Source organism: Podarcis muralis, chromosome 16 (genome assembly GCF_964188315.1).
Source record: "Podarcis muralis chromosome 16, rPodMur119.hap1.1, whole genome shotgun sequence".
NCBI lineage: Eukaryota > Metazoa > Chordata > Lepidosauria > Squamata > Lacertidae > Podarcis > Podarcis muralis.
This window is the reverse complement of record NC_135670.1, coordinates 4,672,570-4,690,649: the sequence shown is the minus strand read 5'-3', so window position 1 is coordinate 4,690,649 and position 18,080 is coordinate 4,672,570. Positions and strand designations below refer to the sequence as shown.

Sequence of the window (18,080 nt, the reverse complement as noted above, 5' to 3'; positions counted from 1 at the left end):
ATTTATGTATACTACAAGAGCGGCAAGAGTCTTGATAGCACAAGGATGGAAGAATGAGGAAACCCCAGCAGAAGAACAGTGGCAAGAGAAATTGATGGATTATGCGGAATTGGCGAAACTGACATGCAAATTGCGAGATAAGGACAACTGTGACTTTAAAGAAGAATGGGAACTTTTTTTTACAAATTATTTAAAAAGGCAACAAAATGAACTGGACTCCTTGGCAGGTTTTGAATAAACATACACAAATTTATTGAGGGTTAATGTAGGAGACAGATAATATAAGGATGTATACAATTTTACAATATGCAGAGGACAACATAAGTTGAGAAATCAGAGAGAGGAGCCGAGGGAAGTTTTGGCAGGGAGGAAGGGAGGGTTGCTGGAGAGGTGGGAGGGGGGAAAGGGGGGGGAATAATGAAGATGATTTGTTTTGATAATTTGTTATGTTGAAATTATTAATTTAAAAATATATATAAAATAACAGATAGACTGCCTTTGCACCTGGAAGTTCCATCAAAGCATCAGAAGAGGCTTACTGGGTCGGGACAAAGTAGGCCCATTTAGTCCAGTGTCCTGCTCTCACGGTGGCCAAACATGCCCCAATGGGAAACCCCCCTTAGCAGGACCTGAGCACGAGAGCTCTCTCTTTCTCCTCTTGCAGTCTCCAGCAACTGGGATTCAGAAACAATTGGTAATCATCATCATCATCATCATCATCATCATCATTTATTATTTATACCCCGCCCATCTCTGGGCGGCTTCCAACAAAACACTAATTGTTTTTTTAAAAGATATTTATTAAAATTTTCAAAATATTACAAAATGAAAAAAGGAAAACGAAAAATACAAAATAAAAATAGTTAAAAAGCAATTCCATCTTTCCATCACTTATCTTTCATTTGCTTGTTTCCCGGACATCCTCACACCTCCCTTTTTGTATTCCAATTCAATTTGTTAGTTCAGCAAATCCTTTCCCTCTTTGTTTATCCTAGTCTTTAATCTTAAAATATTGTACCATTAAATTTTTACCTGTTAATAATCCATTTTTTCATATTCCTTATAGCGTTATAGCTAAGAACCACTTAACTTTTTATCCAACATCATTCTAACATTCATTCCAACAAAACACTAAAATAGAATAACCTATTAAACATTAAAAGCTTCCCTAAAGAGGGCTGCCTTTAGATGTCTTCTGAAAGTTTGGTAGTTGTTCTTCTCTTTGACATCTGGTGGGAGGGCGTTCCACAGGGCGGGTGCCACCACCGAGAAGGCCCTCTTCCTGTGTCAGGGAATGGGAGGCAGAGAAGGGGGAGAGAATGGGAACGTATCGAGACAAACCTCAATTAATTAGTAGTTGTTCTTCCTCGGACGAGGAAGGTGACGAAAGGCTGTCAGGAGGCAATGAATCTGAGAGGGGGGAGCTACTTCCAGGGCCAAGCCACTCTCGTAAGAGAGGAAGGAGAGGGGTTGGGCTTAGGAGGTGGTTATGCTGGGGAAAACCGAAAGCAACTTCAGTCGAGGCAACTGACTTGCCATGACCGGAACGGACTTTCAAAGCTGCTTGTAAATAGCATGAAAGCAGCAATAAAACTTGTAAATATGGCTGGATTCCCGGACTCTTATCTCCGCTAGCACTCACAACTCATCCTTGACAGCCTGGTTCCCTGTAACTTGGCTTCTCGCAAAGAGGGAACCACCAGAAGGCCCTCGGCTGGACCTCAGTGTCCGGGCAGAACGATGGAGGTGGAGATGCTCCTTCATGTATACTGGACCGAGCCCTTCTCCTCCACGAATTAGCCCAATCCTCTTTTGAAACCAACCAAGTTGGTGGCCTCATGTGGGAGGGAGTTCCAGAGTCTAACTACGCACTACATGAAGAAGCCATTTATTTTATGTGCTCTGAATCTCCCAACGTTCAGCTTCCATGAGTTCTAGTGCTGAGAAAGAGGGGGGGGGGGACTTGCCTCTCTACGCTTCCTCCATGCCATGCAGAATTTTATAAGCTATCATGTCACCTCTTACTCGTCTTTTCCCTGAATTGAAAAGTTCCAATCGCCGCAACTTTTCCTTACATGGGAGTTGCTTCAGCCATCTGATCGTTTTTGCTTGCCATTTTCTGTACTTGCAGTCCAACTAGCCCCTGCCCTCCATCCTCCATCAACTTAGGTGACCACCATCCAGGCGAAATTGCAGCTCAGGGACGCTGCCTGTGTCTCTGTAACGAAGGCCTCTACCTTGAAAGAACGACAACAGGTTCGTGATTCAATTAGTTGACGCACCATGCATCATAGAATAGAATCATAGAATCATAGAGTTGGAATAGACCACAAGGGCCATCGAGTCCAACCCCCTGCCAAGCAGGAAACACCATCAGAGCACTCCTGACATATGGTTGTCAAGCCTCTGCTTAAAGACCTCCAAAGACGGAGACTCCACCACACTCCTTGGCAGCAAATTCCACTGTCGAACAGCTCTTACTGTCAGGAAGTTCTTCCTAATGTTTAGGTGGAATCTTCTTTCTTGTAGTTTGGATCCATTGCTCCGTGTCCGCTTCTCTGGAGCAGCAGAAAACAACCTTTCTCCCTCCTCCATATGACATCCTTTTATATATTTGAACATGGCTATCATATCGACCCTTAACCTCCTCTTCTCCAGGCTAAACATGCCCAGCTCCCTTAGCCGTTCCTCATAAGGCATCAAAGTGGAGTTTGGCCTGTGTGTGTGGACACCTGTCGTGTATCTGCTTGCAAATCTGGGTATCGGCTATTGGCTGGGAGCCTTGGCTTTCAACGCAGAGGTTACTGTACCTTTTCTGCAGTGTTGTGAAGGATCAGTTCTCCATGTGTGGTGCTGCCTGTTCTCTGAGGATCTGAGTAGATCAGCAATACCATCCTTTGGTTTCGGGTTGTTTTTTTTCGTTTTCGCTTTTTCTGCATAAACTTCAGTTTAAAACAAAAAAAACGCTTCGTGTCGGTATTTGGAGATAAATGGGCATTAATGATTCCAATGGGAACACTTCGATTTCCTTAGAAAGTTACTCATAATACTGAAAGCATGCTGCAGTTAAGCCAGAGAATTTTAGGTTGGACGTTTGCCCCCAAAGATCAACTAGCCGGACTTCTTGCAATGCTTGGAAGCACAGCTAAGAGATCGGCCAATCAGCCTCTGCTTAAAGATCTCCAAGGAAGGAGAGTCCATCACCTTATTATGCAGTCTGTTCTTCCGTTGAACAGCTGTTACTACCAGAAAGTTCTTCTTAATGTTTAGTCGGAACCTACTTTCCCATCATTTGAACCCATTGGTATGGAGCCATTACCGTTCAGAGCAGCAGAAAGCAAGCTTGCTCTGTTTTCCATGGGACAGACAGCCCTTTGGGTATTTTTTGCTCCATAAGATGCACCTGACCATAAGACGCACCTAGTTTTTAGAGGAGGAAAACAAGAAAAAAAATAGTCTGAACGAAACAGTGGATGTATAATTTTTGTGGTTCATGCTGTGGCCACAGACATGTGATTTGATGGTGAGTTTGGGGTAGCCCAATGCAAAAATACTGAGAACCCATGTGGATCCGTGCCTTGTAACCACGTTTTTGCGCCATTGCGGCCCCACGAAACAGTGGGTGCGTGGTTTTTTTGGTGCAGGCTGTAGCCATGGACATGCTATGTAATCTGATGGTGAATTTGGGGTGACCCAATGCAAAAATCCTGAGGATCCATGTGGATCCGTGCTTTGTAACCACATTTTTGCACCATTGTGGCCCCACGCAACAGTAGGTGCTTGATTTTTTTTGGTGCAGGCTGTAGCCATGGACATGCTACGTGATCTGATGGTGAATTTGGGGTGACCCAATGCAAAAATCCTGAGGCTCCAGGGACCAGGCATTCGCTCCATAAGACGCACAGACATTTTCCCTTGCTTTTTAGGAAGAAAAAAGGGCGTCTCATGGAGTGAAAAATACGGTAGCGATCATATTGTTGGACAATTCAGCGCAACTCGGCTTGCAGAAGAGGGGTGCATGCATCAAAAAAGCCCACGCCGACCCTTGAAAATTTGACGCAGTCAGCAGAACACTGTCAGTAACCGTCAGAAAGCAGTGACTAACAAGAAGCACACATCACCGTCACATGTCAAAAGCGGGCAGCCAAACCGGACTTGCCAATCTCAAGCCAAATCAGCAAATTGTTGGGTGATGCCGGCTTCTAAGGATGCGGCTAAAGAACTTTGTTTGCTGGTTTGCAAAGTTTATGGTTTAAGAACTTAACATGTATGGAGTGGCATTTTCGAGCTCTGCACTGCAAGGCCAAACCCTCCAACGTTTCTCTGGTGAAAATAGGGACGCCCTATTCCATAATAATAGAGGGACGCGAGTGGCGCGGTGGGTTAAACCACAAAGCCTAGGGCTTGCCAATCAGAAGGTTGGCAGTTCAAATCCCCGCGAAGGGGTGAGCTCCCGTTGCTCGGTCCCTGCTCCTGCCAACCTAGCAGTTCGAAAGCACGAAGTGCAAGTAGATAAATAGATACCACTCCGGCGGGAAGGTAAACGGTGTTTCCGTGCGCTGCTCTGGTTCGCCAGAAGCGGCTTAGTCATGCTGGCCACATGACCCGGAAGCTGTACGCCGGCTCCCTCGGCCAATAAAGCGAGATGAGCGCCGCAACCCCAGAGTTATCCGTGACTGGACCTAATGGTCAGGGGTCCCTTTACCCTTTATCTTTATTCCATAATAATAATAGTCATAATAATTTATTATTTATACCCCACCCATCCGACTGGGTTGCCCTAGCCCAGGGGTCTGCAACCTTTAAGACAAAAAGAGCCACTTGGACCCGTTTCCGAAGAAAAAAAAACTGGGAGCCGCAAAACTCGTCATTATAAAAATAACTTTTTTGTCACTTTTTAAAATTATTTCTTTGTTTGACCCCTCAGAATTACTCCTCCTCATAGAAATAAACGTTAAATTAACAAGTTACCTTTTTGTGTGTGTGTGTTCTTCACTCCCCTTCAAAACAGTGACCAGCGTACATGCCCCCTTTCAATGCAGTGACCAGTGTACATGCCCCTTACAATGTAGCGGGCGGGCGGGAAGGTGACGTCGGGACGGTGCGTGACTAACGCACGCACCGCCCCCATGCGACGTCACAGCCAGTACAGCGCCCGCCACAGTGGGGAGTGTCGGGGCGCACAATGCGCCTCCTCCCCTCGCTAGTATCCGCCCCGGAGCCACGGTAAAGGTGTAAAAGAGCCACATGCAGCTCCGGAGCCGCGGGTTGCAGACCCCTGCCCTAGCCACTCTGGGCAGCTTCCAACATACAGTATATAAAAACATAATAAAGCTTTAAACATTTTTTCAAAAACTGCCCTGTACAGGGTTGCCTTCAGATGTCTTCTAAAGGTTGTATAGTTACTTATCTCCTTGGCTCGGGGATCGCATGATTCCATACCCTCCAACATTTCTCTGATTAAAAGAGGGGTGCACTAAGGAAAAGCGGGGCATTCTGGGATCAAAACCGGGACGGCTTCTGTAAATCTGGGACAGTCCCGGGAAAACAGGGACACTCAGAGGGTTTGCAAGTTGGGTAAAGTGTTTGTATGGACACAGGGCTCCATGTGTGTGGTTTAGAAAAAGAAGCACTAACTTCTCCTGACAATGACCCCCCTTGGCCAAAGAGTCCTCCGCCAGAAAACTGACCGGCAGCTTGTGCCGTGTGTCTTGGGGGAAATAAACCGATTCTCATCAAATGCGCTTTGTGCCAATCACCTCCACTCATGCTTCGGGTCAATCATGGGATCACAGCCAGGTCTCTACACCCCCTGCCCCCCGCCTCTGTCAGAACCTATTAGTGCATGGAGGCCTTAGTAGGGGATTGGCTTTCGTCCCTCTGGGCTGTGGGTTTGCGTGTCAGAGGAATCCTCAGAGATTGTACTAATTCCATTTTCTGCCAGAAGGCTTATGACCCAGAGATAGGCGTGTGAAACGCAACCTGTCCCCATAAGGCCTTTTTTTTTTTTGGCTCTCAGGTGTATTAGTATTACCTAGGAGTATGGGCAGTGAGGTATGGAGGTAGTGAGAGATTTTACTTTCTTGGGCTCCATGATCACTGCAGATGGTGACAGCAGCCACGAAATTAAAAGACGCCTGCTTCTTGGGAGAAAAGTAATGACAAAGCTAGACAGCATCTTAAAAAGCAGAGACATCACCTTGCCAACAATGTATGTATAATTAAAGCTATGGTTTTCCCAGTAGTGATGTATGGAAGTGAGAGCTGGACCATAAAGAAGGCTGATCGCCGAAGAGTTGATGCTTTTGAACTCTGGTGCTGGAGGAGACTCTTGAGAGTCCCATGGACTGCAAGAATATCAAACCTATCCATTCTGAAGGAAATCAGCCCTGAGTGCTCACTGGAAGGACAGATCCTGAAGCTGAGACTCCAATACTTTGGCCACCTCATGAGAAAAGAAGACTCCCTGGAAAAGACCCTGATGTTGGGAAAGATGGAGGGCACAAGGAGAAGGGGACGACAGAGGACGAGATGGTTGGATAGTGTTCTCGAAGCTACCAGCATGAGTTTGACCAAACTGCGGGAGGCAGTGGAAGACAGGAGGGCCTGGCGTGCTCTGGTCCAGGGGGTCACGGAGAGTCGGACACGACTTAACGACTAAACAACAACAGGGGTATGGGGACACTCAGGGACAAGCTAGATGCCCCTACCAGACCTCCAGGTCTGTCCTGAAGTCTCCAGGTGGTATCTGGAGGGCTTGAATGTCCAGGTGGGCACTGTAGGAGTTGGGTGCAAATTATAGCATCCACACTCTGGGTTTGCCCTTCTCTGCTCCGCTCTTCTAATAAACTTGTCCGTGGAGCCAATCCCTGTGACATCTAGGGGTGTGTGTGTGTTTCCCTTGACATCATAAGGGTCCCACCCTAGGTCTCCAGTTTGGGCCTTGAAATTTCAGGGTCTGGGATGCTCCACCTACAGACAACAGATGTCTACACATTTCTTCCATTTGGGGTACTCTCACGAGGATCCTAGATGATATCACCCATAATATGCATCAGGGGGTGGATGCACGGGGGGGGGGGAATCTGCTAGAAATAAGTCAGAAATTAGACCGTTTGAACAAAAGAAAAAAATCTCTATGGAAAATTGTGTTGTAAAATTTGCTGCTCTCTGGTGCCACCTGGTGGTGCATGTTTATAGTGCATTCAAATCACTTTTTCTTTACTAATGTAGCTGAGTCCATGGTTCCAAAAGTATTTAAAAATCATCATCATCATCATTTGATGCCTTCTTGCTGCTGCACTGGAAGGATAATTAAGTGTGTCATATCTTAGGCAGTGCTACGTGAAGACTGAAGCTGAACAATTGCAGCCAGCATTGTGCTATTCATTTGTTCAGTTTGTTAATCATCTGATACAGACCAGTCTCTGGGCAGCTTTAAACCAAGTTAGAAGCATGCAAAGAATGTAAAACCATAGCAACCACAATAATAAAGCACCATGAGGGTTGCCCTTGGTTAAGGCAGTTTAGATTATTTATTATTTTTAATAGTGTATTGTTATATTAATTTATTAATTTATACACACCTCTTTACCCTGGCGTTTGATGCTTGGGATATATATTTTAATGTTGGCACTTTTTAGTTGTTTGAAACTGGTTATGATATTATGCAATTTTAATATTAACCTGCCCTTGGGGCTTAGGTTGAAGGTCAGGCAAGAAGAAGAATATTGTGTATTATGTTGTCTATATGAGGTATTTTGTGTGTTTAATACATTTTTTTAAACTAACAACCCCCTTTCTTGTCATCACACCTTGACCCACTTAAATATTTCCCTCCTTTCCCTACATCCACCTTGAAATGGGACATCCTTTACGGATGGGTTGATTTCTCTGTCCTTTGGTTTACCAGAATACACAGAACACCAGAATTAACTACTGACTGTACTGTAAAGTCCTAGCTCCCCCTCCTGGCTGCTAATGCAATAGCCAATCCATGCATGTCAATATACCTGAATGACTGAAGAAAATAATTTGCATGATGCTAGTTCTGTTTTCTGAACGAGATGGTTGGATAGTGTTCTCGAAGGTATCAACATGAGTTTGACCAAACTGCGGGAGGCAGTGGAAGACAGGAGTGCCTGGCATGCTCTGGTCCATGGCAACACGACTAAATGACTAAACAACAACAAAAAGTTCTGTTTCAAGGGTCAGTTGGCTTTTACTGCTGCTGTCTCAGTCCTGTGTGCAAAAACATTTTTGTTGTTGTAAAAAAAAAGTTATTAATTGCCAGGCAAGCCTTTATTTATTTATTTATTTATTTATTTATTTATTTATTTATTTATTTCCAATCAGCCCATCAATACATAACAATAAAAAAACCAAAAAAATTCCTTCCAGTAGCACCTTAAAGACCAACTAAGTTAGTTCTTGGTATGAGCTTTCGTGTGCATGCACACTTCTTCAGATACACTGAAACAGAAGTTGCCAGATCCTTCTATATAGTGAGAAGGTGGGGAGGGGTATTACTCAGAAGGATGGTGGGAATGGGTGATTGGCAGATAGCTGTGATGAGCCTGTTGACGACTCTTAACGACTGCAATAGGTCTTACAGGAAAAAGCAAGGGGTGAGAAGGTGAAAAATGGCTTTGTCATGTATAATGAGATAAGAATCCAATGTCTTTGTTCAGACCAGGTCTCTCCATGGTTTTAAGTTTGGTAATGAGATGCAATTCAGCAGCTTCTCTTTCCAGTCTATTTCTGAAATTCCTTTGTAGTAAAACAGCTACTTTGAGATCTTGTATCTCTGTTTCAGTGTATCTGAAGAAGTGTGCATGCACACGAAAGCTCATACCAAGAACTAACTTAGTTGGTCTTTAAGGTGCTACTGGAAGGAATTTTTTTGTTTTGACTATGGCAGACCAACACGGCTACCTATCTGTAATAAAAAAACCAGTGCAGACACACATAATAAATTCTTAAACCTGTGCTTTACATATTATACATGTATTAAGCACTGGTTTTTTGTTTGTATTGATTGGTGGATTTTAACCGGCGTTATAAAAGATTTGCCTAGCAGTTGAGAAGCTACGGATAGTTCAATGCTTTTACAGTATTTCTACATATAGTTTTGCATTGACTATTGGCTGATTTATTTATTTTTTAAAAAGCTTGCAGTGGGAAAGCTATTGATAAATCAGCAACGAGCTTAATTCGTTTATTCATAGAGTTATTAGTCATTTTATTGCTATGGGGTTGGTGTTTTTTTCTACCTCCTTTCCGCCCCCCCCCCCTTATGCTATTGCTTTATATATTTGTACAAGGCCTCTTTCTGAACATGATCCATTGTTGGCTCTTTTATTTATCATGCAATGTTCTTAGGTAGGGGCAGGATAGTGATTTCCAATATGGCCTTTTAAATGTTTAGGCTACTAGTCTAAAGCTTTTAATATTTGATGAATTTTTGTATTTTAATGTTTTGCTGGAAGCCGCCCAGAGTGGCTGGAGAAACCCAGCCAGATTGGGGGGAGGGGAGGGAGGGAGGGAGGGAGGGAGGAAGGAAGGAAGGAAGGAAGGAAGGAAGGAAGGAAGGAAGGAAGGAATACAACAACAACAAGAAGAATGGCAGATGAAGATGATGGATTTTTCGGAGCTAGCTGACCTAACCGGAAGAGTCCGCAACCAGGAGGAGGAGGAGTATCAGGAAGAGTGGATTAAATTTAATGATTACTTAGTTAAATATGTTAAGTTAAATGAACTGAAAACAGCTTGCGGATCCTTAATTGGCTCAGGATTTTATTTATGTTAAGTGCCGAATTAATATGTTTAATTATATAATGTGAAGATCTAAGGATGTTAATGTTTAAGTTGAATTTTATAAGAACCGTGATTTGGAAAACTGTTAAAAGGACATGCAATGAAATTCAAGCAAGGGGAAGCGAGGAAGTCACTTAACAATGTTAACAAGTGTAATTTTCAATAAGGCTATGATTTATGTTTGTTTATGTGTTTGTTTGTTTATAATGTTGTGAAAACCAAGAAATTTTTTTTTTGAAAAACATCAACAACAAAACAACCACCACCACCACAACTATTATTATTATTTATTTATTGGGGGGAAACCGAAAATAGCACTAAGGAGGCCGTCGCTATTCGGTGATAACGGGAGAGGATAACTTTAGCCCAGGAGTTTGACCTCCTCGTCTCCCAGCAGGCCTTCCCGTTGCCATGGTGACCAGGACTAGGCCGCAGGCCGGAGAAGCAAGAAGTGGGGGGGAGAACACGCGTTTCCGGTTCCGGTTTGCGGCTCCGTCCTGACTCCAGCGGCGGGTGAGTGTAGTCCTTGGTGGGGGCGCGCGAGGAAGCCCCTCTTGGCCCCGCTTCCCTTCGGGTCCGCCGTAGGCCGCGCGCATCCCCGGCCTCTATTAGGAGCTGCTGCCCCGGGAGGAAGCGCGGGAGGCGGGCTGAAAAAGAATAATGTGGCGGTTCCTTCGGAGGATAGCGTTCCTCTCCCTGTCGTCGTGGAAATTATTATTTTTTTGGGGGGGTTAACCTTCCCCATTGAGGGGGGAAGGGGGCTGCCCTTAGTTTTTGTTGTTTGCAGTTGACGGGAGAAGTTGGGGCGCTCCCCGTTTTATTTCATTTGTGGAAATGAAATTAATTTCATGCCCCACCTTTTCCTCCGAGGGAGGTCGAGGTGGGGGAAATTCATACCCCCCCTTTTCCCGTTTTACCTTCTCACAGCGACCCTGTGAGGTAGATTAGGTTGAGGGATGAGTGACTTAGCCCACGGTCACCCCAAAAAGGGGGAGATCCCTCCGCAGTTTCCTCCAAATTGTGTGTAATGGGCCTCCCTTCATTATCCTCCCCTTCGTACATAATTTTATGTTGTTTATTATAGTCAGGTAAATTTGTTTAGGTGGCCCCAAAGAGCCTGGAAGGGGCAGTGAAAACAGCCGAGGGTTGTTTCCAGCTTATTTCTACTCAGAGTAGACCTGTTGTTGGAATCAATGGACCTAAGTTAGTCATGTCTCTTAACTTCAGTGGGTTTGTTCTGAGTAGGAATTAGCATTGGATAAAACCCCGATTTTCACAATTCAGAATTGGGTCATGAACTGAGAAAATAGCAGGAAAAGCCAGTATTTTCTTTTTTAAGAAATGGTGACTGGAGTTTCAGCACTCTGCATGGATCTACTTTGAGATCTGCCAACTGGACAGCCAAATGAGAAATGATTACTTTGGTACATTTATTATAATAATAATTTATTGAATTTTGCTGTTTATCACATGTATTGCCCCCCCCTTTTTTTAAGTATCTCAAAGTTACTTACAGCAATAAATAAATAACACGGGCATTTAACACCAGCATAAAAACAGAAATTTCATTCATATTTTTCTAAAGGCAGGACTAAAAAATCCCACCCACTGAAGGAGGCAGCCGATAATAAAAAGCCAAAGGCCTGTGTACCCACAAAAGACACTTAGAATTATTATTGTTTTAGGTATGAATTCATGAATTGCCTTTTACGTTTATGCCTTGAAGCAATTTGTAGTCATGTCATTAAAACAGCTATAATAGTTTTAAAAACAATACAAAGGAACCCCAGATTTGTAAGAAGGCTTAAAAACAATACAAAAGGGGGACCGAAGGCAGAGGGACACCTGGGTGCTGGTGGTCTCCTAACAACTCTCAGCACCCACACCAAAGTCCAGTTCCCAGGATTCTTTGGGGGGAGCAATGCCTGTCAAAAAGTGGTATGAAAACTTTAAATGTATATTGCAGTTGGGGGTCAGAGAGATTTGAACCAGGACTTTCTTGTGCATCTAGCACTAACAGTAGTCCCCCAATATATTTTATTTATGTTTAGCTGTGAGGTGTCCTTTTATTATTTTTTTTAAAAGGTATCTTTTGGAGAGTCTCTTGTTTGGGCCAGAAGCTGATGGCCTCCAGTTCCTGGAGTTAGAAACAGCTACACCTAAGATGGCCAATCACTTGAAATTCGTCGCTCGGACAGTGATGGTGCCCAATGGCAATGTGGAGGCTGCCTATCGAGTCCTCAACAGGTAAAGACATCCTTTGACCTTGCTGCGCCCCAGGACTGGCTGAAATGTTTTGAATCTGCGCTATGGGGTGAGCTCCCATTGTTTTGCTCCAGCTCCTGCCAACCTAGCAGTTTGAAAGCATACCAGAGTGAGTAGATGAATAGGTACCACTGTGGTGGGAAGGTAAATGGCGTTTCTGTGCGCTTTGGCACTCGTCACAGTGTTCTGTTGCACCAGAAGCGGTTCAGTCATGCTGGCCACATGACCCGGAAAACTGTCTGCGGACAAACGCCAGCTCCCTCAGCCTGAAAGTGAGATGAGCGCCACACTCCAAAGTCAGATTCGACTGGACTTAACCATCCATGGGTGATTTTCACAATGTTTCTATGAGTTGAATGAGTAGCTTTTGCTTTTATTTCCTGGTTGTATTTTGAGCAGCCAGGGGTGGCTGCTAGGGCAAAAGCACGTAGGCGACTTGTGTTGTCAAGTTAGGTGGTTTTATGTAACCTTCGTCAGGAGAAAGGGAGAGTCGTGACTTGTAATTCCGTCTTGTAAGCGAGCTTTAGTCAACATGTGGCTGTCATGCCCTCTGCTGGCTGGATATCATAAATGGAACTTTTAAAATGATGGGCTCAGGCTGTATGCTTTAAATATATATATACAAATAGCTTGAGTTCTGTTCTTCAGAACCAGCGCCTGCTGCTATATGAGTGTTTAGGCTTTTGAGATGCAAAGTGTGCCTTTACAGGATTCGAGTGGTACTTAACTTGGTTGCAGAACTTTATTGGTGTGTGTGTGTGTGTGTGTGTGTGTGTGTGTGTGTTGCAATGTCTGCTTATAATGTGGAGGGTGGGTGACCATTCAGCAAAAATGGGTGCCCATTGGCATGGTAACCCAAAAGCATTTTTCTTCTTGGTTAGTGTCTGATACCAGCTGTGGGTCTGATGGGGAGATGAGCTATGCCCTGTTCGCATGAAATATTACCTGTTTTTGAGAGAGATTTACTGCATAAGGCAGCTTCCTCTGTTCTTAGATTGCGTGCAAATGCAAGGAGGTTTGAGTGAGACAGGGAGAGAATGAGAGGGCTCAGGAATGACTAAGGACTAGATGCTTGAGGCTGCAGGAATGTTTTGCAACACCTGTCTTCAGCTGGTGGACCTGCAACTGCCTGACCCATGCAAATATTTAGTAAAAGATTAAGAAACGAGTCCCCAAGTGCATGTCTGGGTTAAAAGTGAACCCTGAGCTTCAAAGGTTGAAGATACCTGTGTTATGATATATGTGCCGGCTGCGAAAACAAAATTGTCCAATGGACAGAATTGCATAGGCTATAAAACCTAAAGGCCTTTACGTCCAAATTGGTTGGGGATGGGTGCCCACCACATTCTGCTGGAAGGAGAAGGCAGAAAGTTGCAAGGACACCAGACACGGCAGCGTCTTGGCAGGCTGAGAAAACAATCGTTCCTGACCTCCCTGGTACCTGCGATGCATCAGGGAGCTTTCCTCAGAGAGCAGGGATAATTGCAGGGTCGGAGCAAATTGCTTCCTGGTTGCGGGGGAAGCGATTTCCCCTCCAATAGCTCGCCTGCCTCTCTCTGCATTTTTCTCAGGCTTCCACTGAAGGGTTTAAAAATAGCTAGAAGTACAGTTGCTGTGGTCCAGTGTGTGTGTGTGTGTAGCTTTTTTTGCTGCGCCCTCTGCATGTTCCCTTCAGATGCCTGTGTCGCCAGCTAGCCAAACATGTGTCTTCCCTCACAGTCCCAGCCCATGAGACTAGGAGCAAGGATGTGCACGAGGTTGCATAAGCCCATTCTGAGAAACTTCTGGCCTCGGGATTGGCTGGCCCGCTGGGTGGAGGGGGCCACCGAGCTCCCTCTCATTGGCTGCCGGGTGCTGGTGGGCGGAGCTTGGAGCTCATTCAGGATTATTTTTCGTCCAACCCTGACAGGCTGGCACTCCCAGGCCATTTGAATGCAAAACGAGGCAGAGCAAGCCAGAATTGTTTTTAAACTCTCATAAAGAGAAAATTGGCATTTATATTTTTCGTTTTGTTTTGTTTTTAAAGCTATCTGGGCTGCTGCTTCTGTTGCGCAGAAATAAATTGCAGATTTCATCTTACAATTCATGCCTGGGAGAATTGCCGTTGAATAGTTTTTGGAGTCTCATGGGTCCATGCAATAATTGGCAAATCTCTTTGTCTCAGCTACCTTACAGCCCTGTAAGGTAGGCTGGTATTATCCTCATCCTGCAAAGCAGAGAGAGCTGATTTTGTGACAGGGGAATGACTTGCTGGCTAAGTGAGATTCGAATCTGGAGGGCTCTCTCTGAGCCACTATCCAGCTTCCATTTGTCAACCTCTCAGGATCGGTTAGCTACAAAGGTGTTAAGTACTGTATATGGCTTTCCATAATTGCCGTCTCACCTCCTAATTCTCCTTCCCACCCACCAGCCTATTGCAATGCATTGGGTCTCCAGCTTTTTTTGGTGGGGGCTGTTTTTATTTTATTTTAGTGTACCCCCCTGGATATCCCCAGCCGATGTGGACAGACTCCTCCAAGCTGGAAAGCCCACCACCTGTCCTCTGGACCCGTGCCCATCTTGGCTGATTAGAGCGTGTCCAGACGAGGTGCGGGCCCCCCTGGGTGATATCATCAATTTGTCCCTTGGCACCGGGATATTCCCAGGGGAACTGAAGGAGGCAGTGGTGCGTCCACTCTTAAAGAAAACATCATTAGATCCTCTAGATCTATCCAATTACCGCCCGGTTTCAAATCTTCCATTCCTGGGTAAGGTGATTGAGAGAGCAGTTGCTGAACAGCTTGGTAGGTTTCTGGATGAAACATCGGCTCTCGATCCATTCCAGTCCGGCTTCCGCGCTGGTCATGGGATGGAGACGGCTCTGGTCGCCCTAACAGATGATCTCCGTAGGCAGCTGGATCGAGGCGGGTCAGGGCTGCTGATTCTTCTAGACCTGTCAGTAGCCTTCGACATGGTCGATCACGAACTCCTGGACCACCGCCTTGCCGACGTGGGGATCCAGGGCACAGTCCTTCAATGGCTGTGCTCGTTTCTCTCTGGTCGGGGACAGAGGGTGGCGCTTGGGGGGGAATTGTCATCACGCCGCTCCTTGGTGTGTGGAGTGCCTCAGGGTGCGATTCTCTCCCCGATGCTTTTTAACATCTTTATGCGCCCCCTCGCCCAGCTTGTCCGGAGTTTTGGGCTGGGCTGCCATCAGTATGCCGATGACACCCAACTCTATCTTTTGATGGACGGCCACCCTGACTCGGCCCCAGATACACTGACCAGATGTCTGGAAGCTGTGGCTGGATGGTTACGTGGGAGCCGGTTGAAGTTAAATCCTTCGAAGACAGAGGTCCTTTGGCTGGGACGGAGCGATATGGGATTGAGGGGGCAACTCCCATCTCTTGCGGGGGTGCAATTAGTGCCAACATCATCCGTTAAGAGTTTGGGTGTAATCTTCGATACCTCCCTCTCTATGGAGGCGCAGATTACAGCTATAACAAAGGTGGCATTTTTCCATCTCCGCCAAGCTAAGCAGTTGGCTCCTTATCTCTCTCGCCCTGACCTAGCCACTGTGATCCACGCGACGGTCACCTCCAGACTGGATTATTGTAACTCGCTCTACGTGGGGCTGCCCTTGAGACTGACCCAGAAACTCCAGCGGGTGCAGAATGCCGCGGCGAGACTCATTATGGGGTCTTCGCTGCGAGATCATATCCATCCGGTATTATACCAGCTGCACTGGCTCCCGGTGGAGTACAGGATCAGGTTTAAGGTGCTGGTTTTAACCTTTAAAGCCCTATACGGCCTAGGACCCTCGTACCTACGGGACCGCCTCTCCTGGTATGTCCCACAGAGAAATCTACGGTCTGCAAATAAAAACATTCTAAAGATCCCAGGCCACAAAGAGGTTAGGCTGGCCTCAACTAGAGCCAGGGCCTTCTCGGTCGCGGCTCCAATCTGGTGGAACACTCTGTCACAAGAGACTAGGGCCCTGCAGGACCTGACATCCTTCCGCAGGGCCTGCAAGACAGAGCTGTTCCACCAGGCCTTTGGTCAGGGCGCAGCCTGACCCCCTCCTCTGGCAATCGGCAATATGCACAGAATTTGGCTTGATGGTTGCCATTAATTTGATTTTAATTTAATTTAATTTGATTTAATTAATTTTATAATGAATGTTTTAGAATGTTGGATTATTTTGATTGTTGTTAGCCGCCCTGAGCCCAGCTTCGGCTGGGGAGGGCGGGATATAAATAAAATTTATTATTATTATTATTATTATTATTATTATTATTATTATTATTTTAGAGCCTTCCTGCGAGTCCCTAGATTGCCTTGCCTGAATCTCAGGTTTGGAACCAGGATGGAGGGGGGACCCTTGCCCCAATAAGATGTCCTTTTGGCAAAATTATGATAGCCCTAATTGATATTAGAGAATTTTTGGTGGCCTAGATATTTTGCAAGTCATGATGATGATGATGATTAAAGATTCAGTTTATTATCTGCCCTTCACCATCAGGTCCCAGGGTGGGATCCAACAATTTTAAATTCAACACTACAAGCTGTTCAAACAAATTACAGTCACGGAAATAGGGTGGGTCCTAAAAATACATATCTCAAGTGTCAAAGGCTGGGGTGAAAAGGTGTGTCTTCAGCATGATCATCGTGTTTTTATGGCATTTCCTCTAAAGTGCTTCAGCATAAAAAAAGAGGAGGAGGGTGGTTATTTTAGTTCTGTATTTTTAGAGTGGGAGTTGGATACAGCTGGCAGCTATCAGCTTTTCTGTATTTGGCACAGAGGAAGATGGTGGGTTGCTAGCCTGATTCTGGCCTCATCTGACAAGAATTTGACCTTGTTCTTCTTTTTGTTCTCTGCTCAGGGTCCTAACTATGGACGGGATCATTGACAAGAGCAAGCGCCAACGGTATTATGAGAAGCCCTGCCGCAAGAGGCAGCGGGAGGCGTATGAGACGTGCCGGAGGATCTATAACACGGAAATGGCTCGAAAGATCAACTTCCTCATGCGGAAGAACCGCTCAGACCCCTGGCTCGGTTGCTGAGCTTGGAAGGCATGTCTGAGCATAGTAACTGCTGCAAAACCGAGATGAGCTGTTTATGACTTTTCTGACTTCCACTTCAGTGGGATCTCTGAAAGACTGACTCCCCCTTTTTTTTTTTGTTTGAAAATATTTTTATGTTATCTTTTTTTAAAAAAAATAAATCAACATTCTATATTGTCAGCAACAAACTTCACTAGTGTGTTACCCTTTGATATCTTGTGTGTTAAGCAAAAGTCGCTGGGCAGTCCATCCCAAGCAGGAGGTGTTGACTTGGGTTGTTGAACGCTTCAGAATTATGGGGAGGATCGGCCCTTTGCTGGGAGAATGCATGAGGCAGAGACTTTGTTGCATACAGTTCTACATGCTGGTATGTTTGCTTTCTTGGGTAAACATTGAAAAAAATAAAAAGAGGCTTCTCCCTCGACAGTTGACAGACACTCTCATTGTAGCTTTGCTTATTGACTTGGCTTATGTCCAGCTTCCGGCCATTTTAATGGACTTCTCTTTCAGAGACCAATAAAACAATCAGTTTTTTAAAGCAATTTTGAGGTGCTCTTGTCTGGATAAGGGCTAAAGTAAGAAATACTCAACGTGGTAAAGGGGAGAAAATGTAAAGGAAAGATGTACAGCAAGCGAGGATGTAGTAGTATTAGTAGTAATAATAATAATAATAATATTTATACCCCGCCCATCTGCCTGGGTTTCCCTGTTGTTGGAAGTGGAACAGAGGAAGCTGCCTTCAAACCCCTGATTTATTGCACAAAGGTGTTGTTGCATAACAGCGCTTAGCAAAAGTAGGCTGCACTCCAAGGTTGCTTTAAATTGTCTCTTTATAGCCACTTCCAGGGTAATTACAGTAGTCTATCCTGCAGAGTTGTTGTTAGCCATTCTTTGCCTGGGCCCACCTCCCACCTCTGATATTGCCAGGACTACATTATAGGGTTTTTGCAAGTCAT

At 45.2% G+C, this 18,080-nt stretch overlaps 1 protein-coding gene across 2 annotated transcripts; it reads left to right on the top strand.

Moving 5' to 3' along the window:
• The first annotated feature begins 10,188 nt into the window (after positions 1-10,188).
• On the top strand, positions 10,189-17,561 carry MRPS21 (mitochondrial ribosomal protein S21). Of its 2 annotated transcripts, none has more exons than XM_028710559.2 (3): positions 10,189-10,329; positions 11,902-12,063; positions 16,944-17,561. In XM_028710559.2, the coding sequence occupies exons 2-3, from the start codon at positions 11,981-11,983 to the stop codon at positions 17,122-17,124; spliced, it is 264 nt and encodes an 87-aa protein (XP_028566392.2). In that variant the 5' UTR covers positions 10,189-10,329; positions 11,902-11,980; the 3' UTR covers positions 17,125-17,561. The 2 variants fall into 2 exon arrangements, with proteins under 2 accessions (XP_028566392.2, XP_028566393.2); XM_028710560.2 differs by lacking the exon at positions 10,189-10,329 and adding an exon at positions 10,719-11,240.
• The last annotated feature ends 519 nt before the right edge of the window (positions 17,562-18,080 follow it).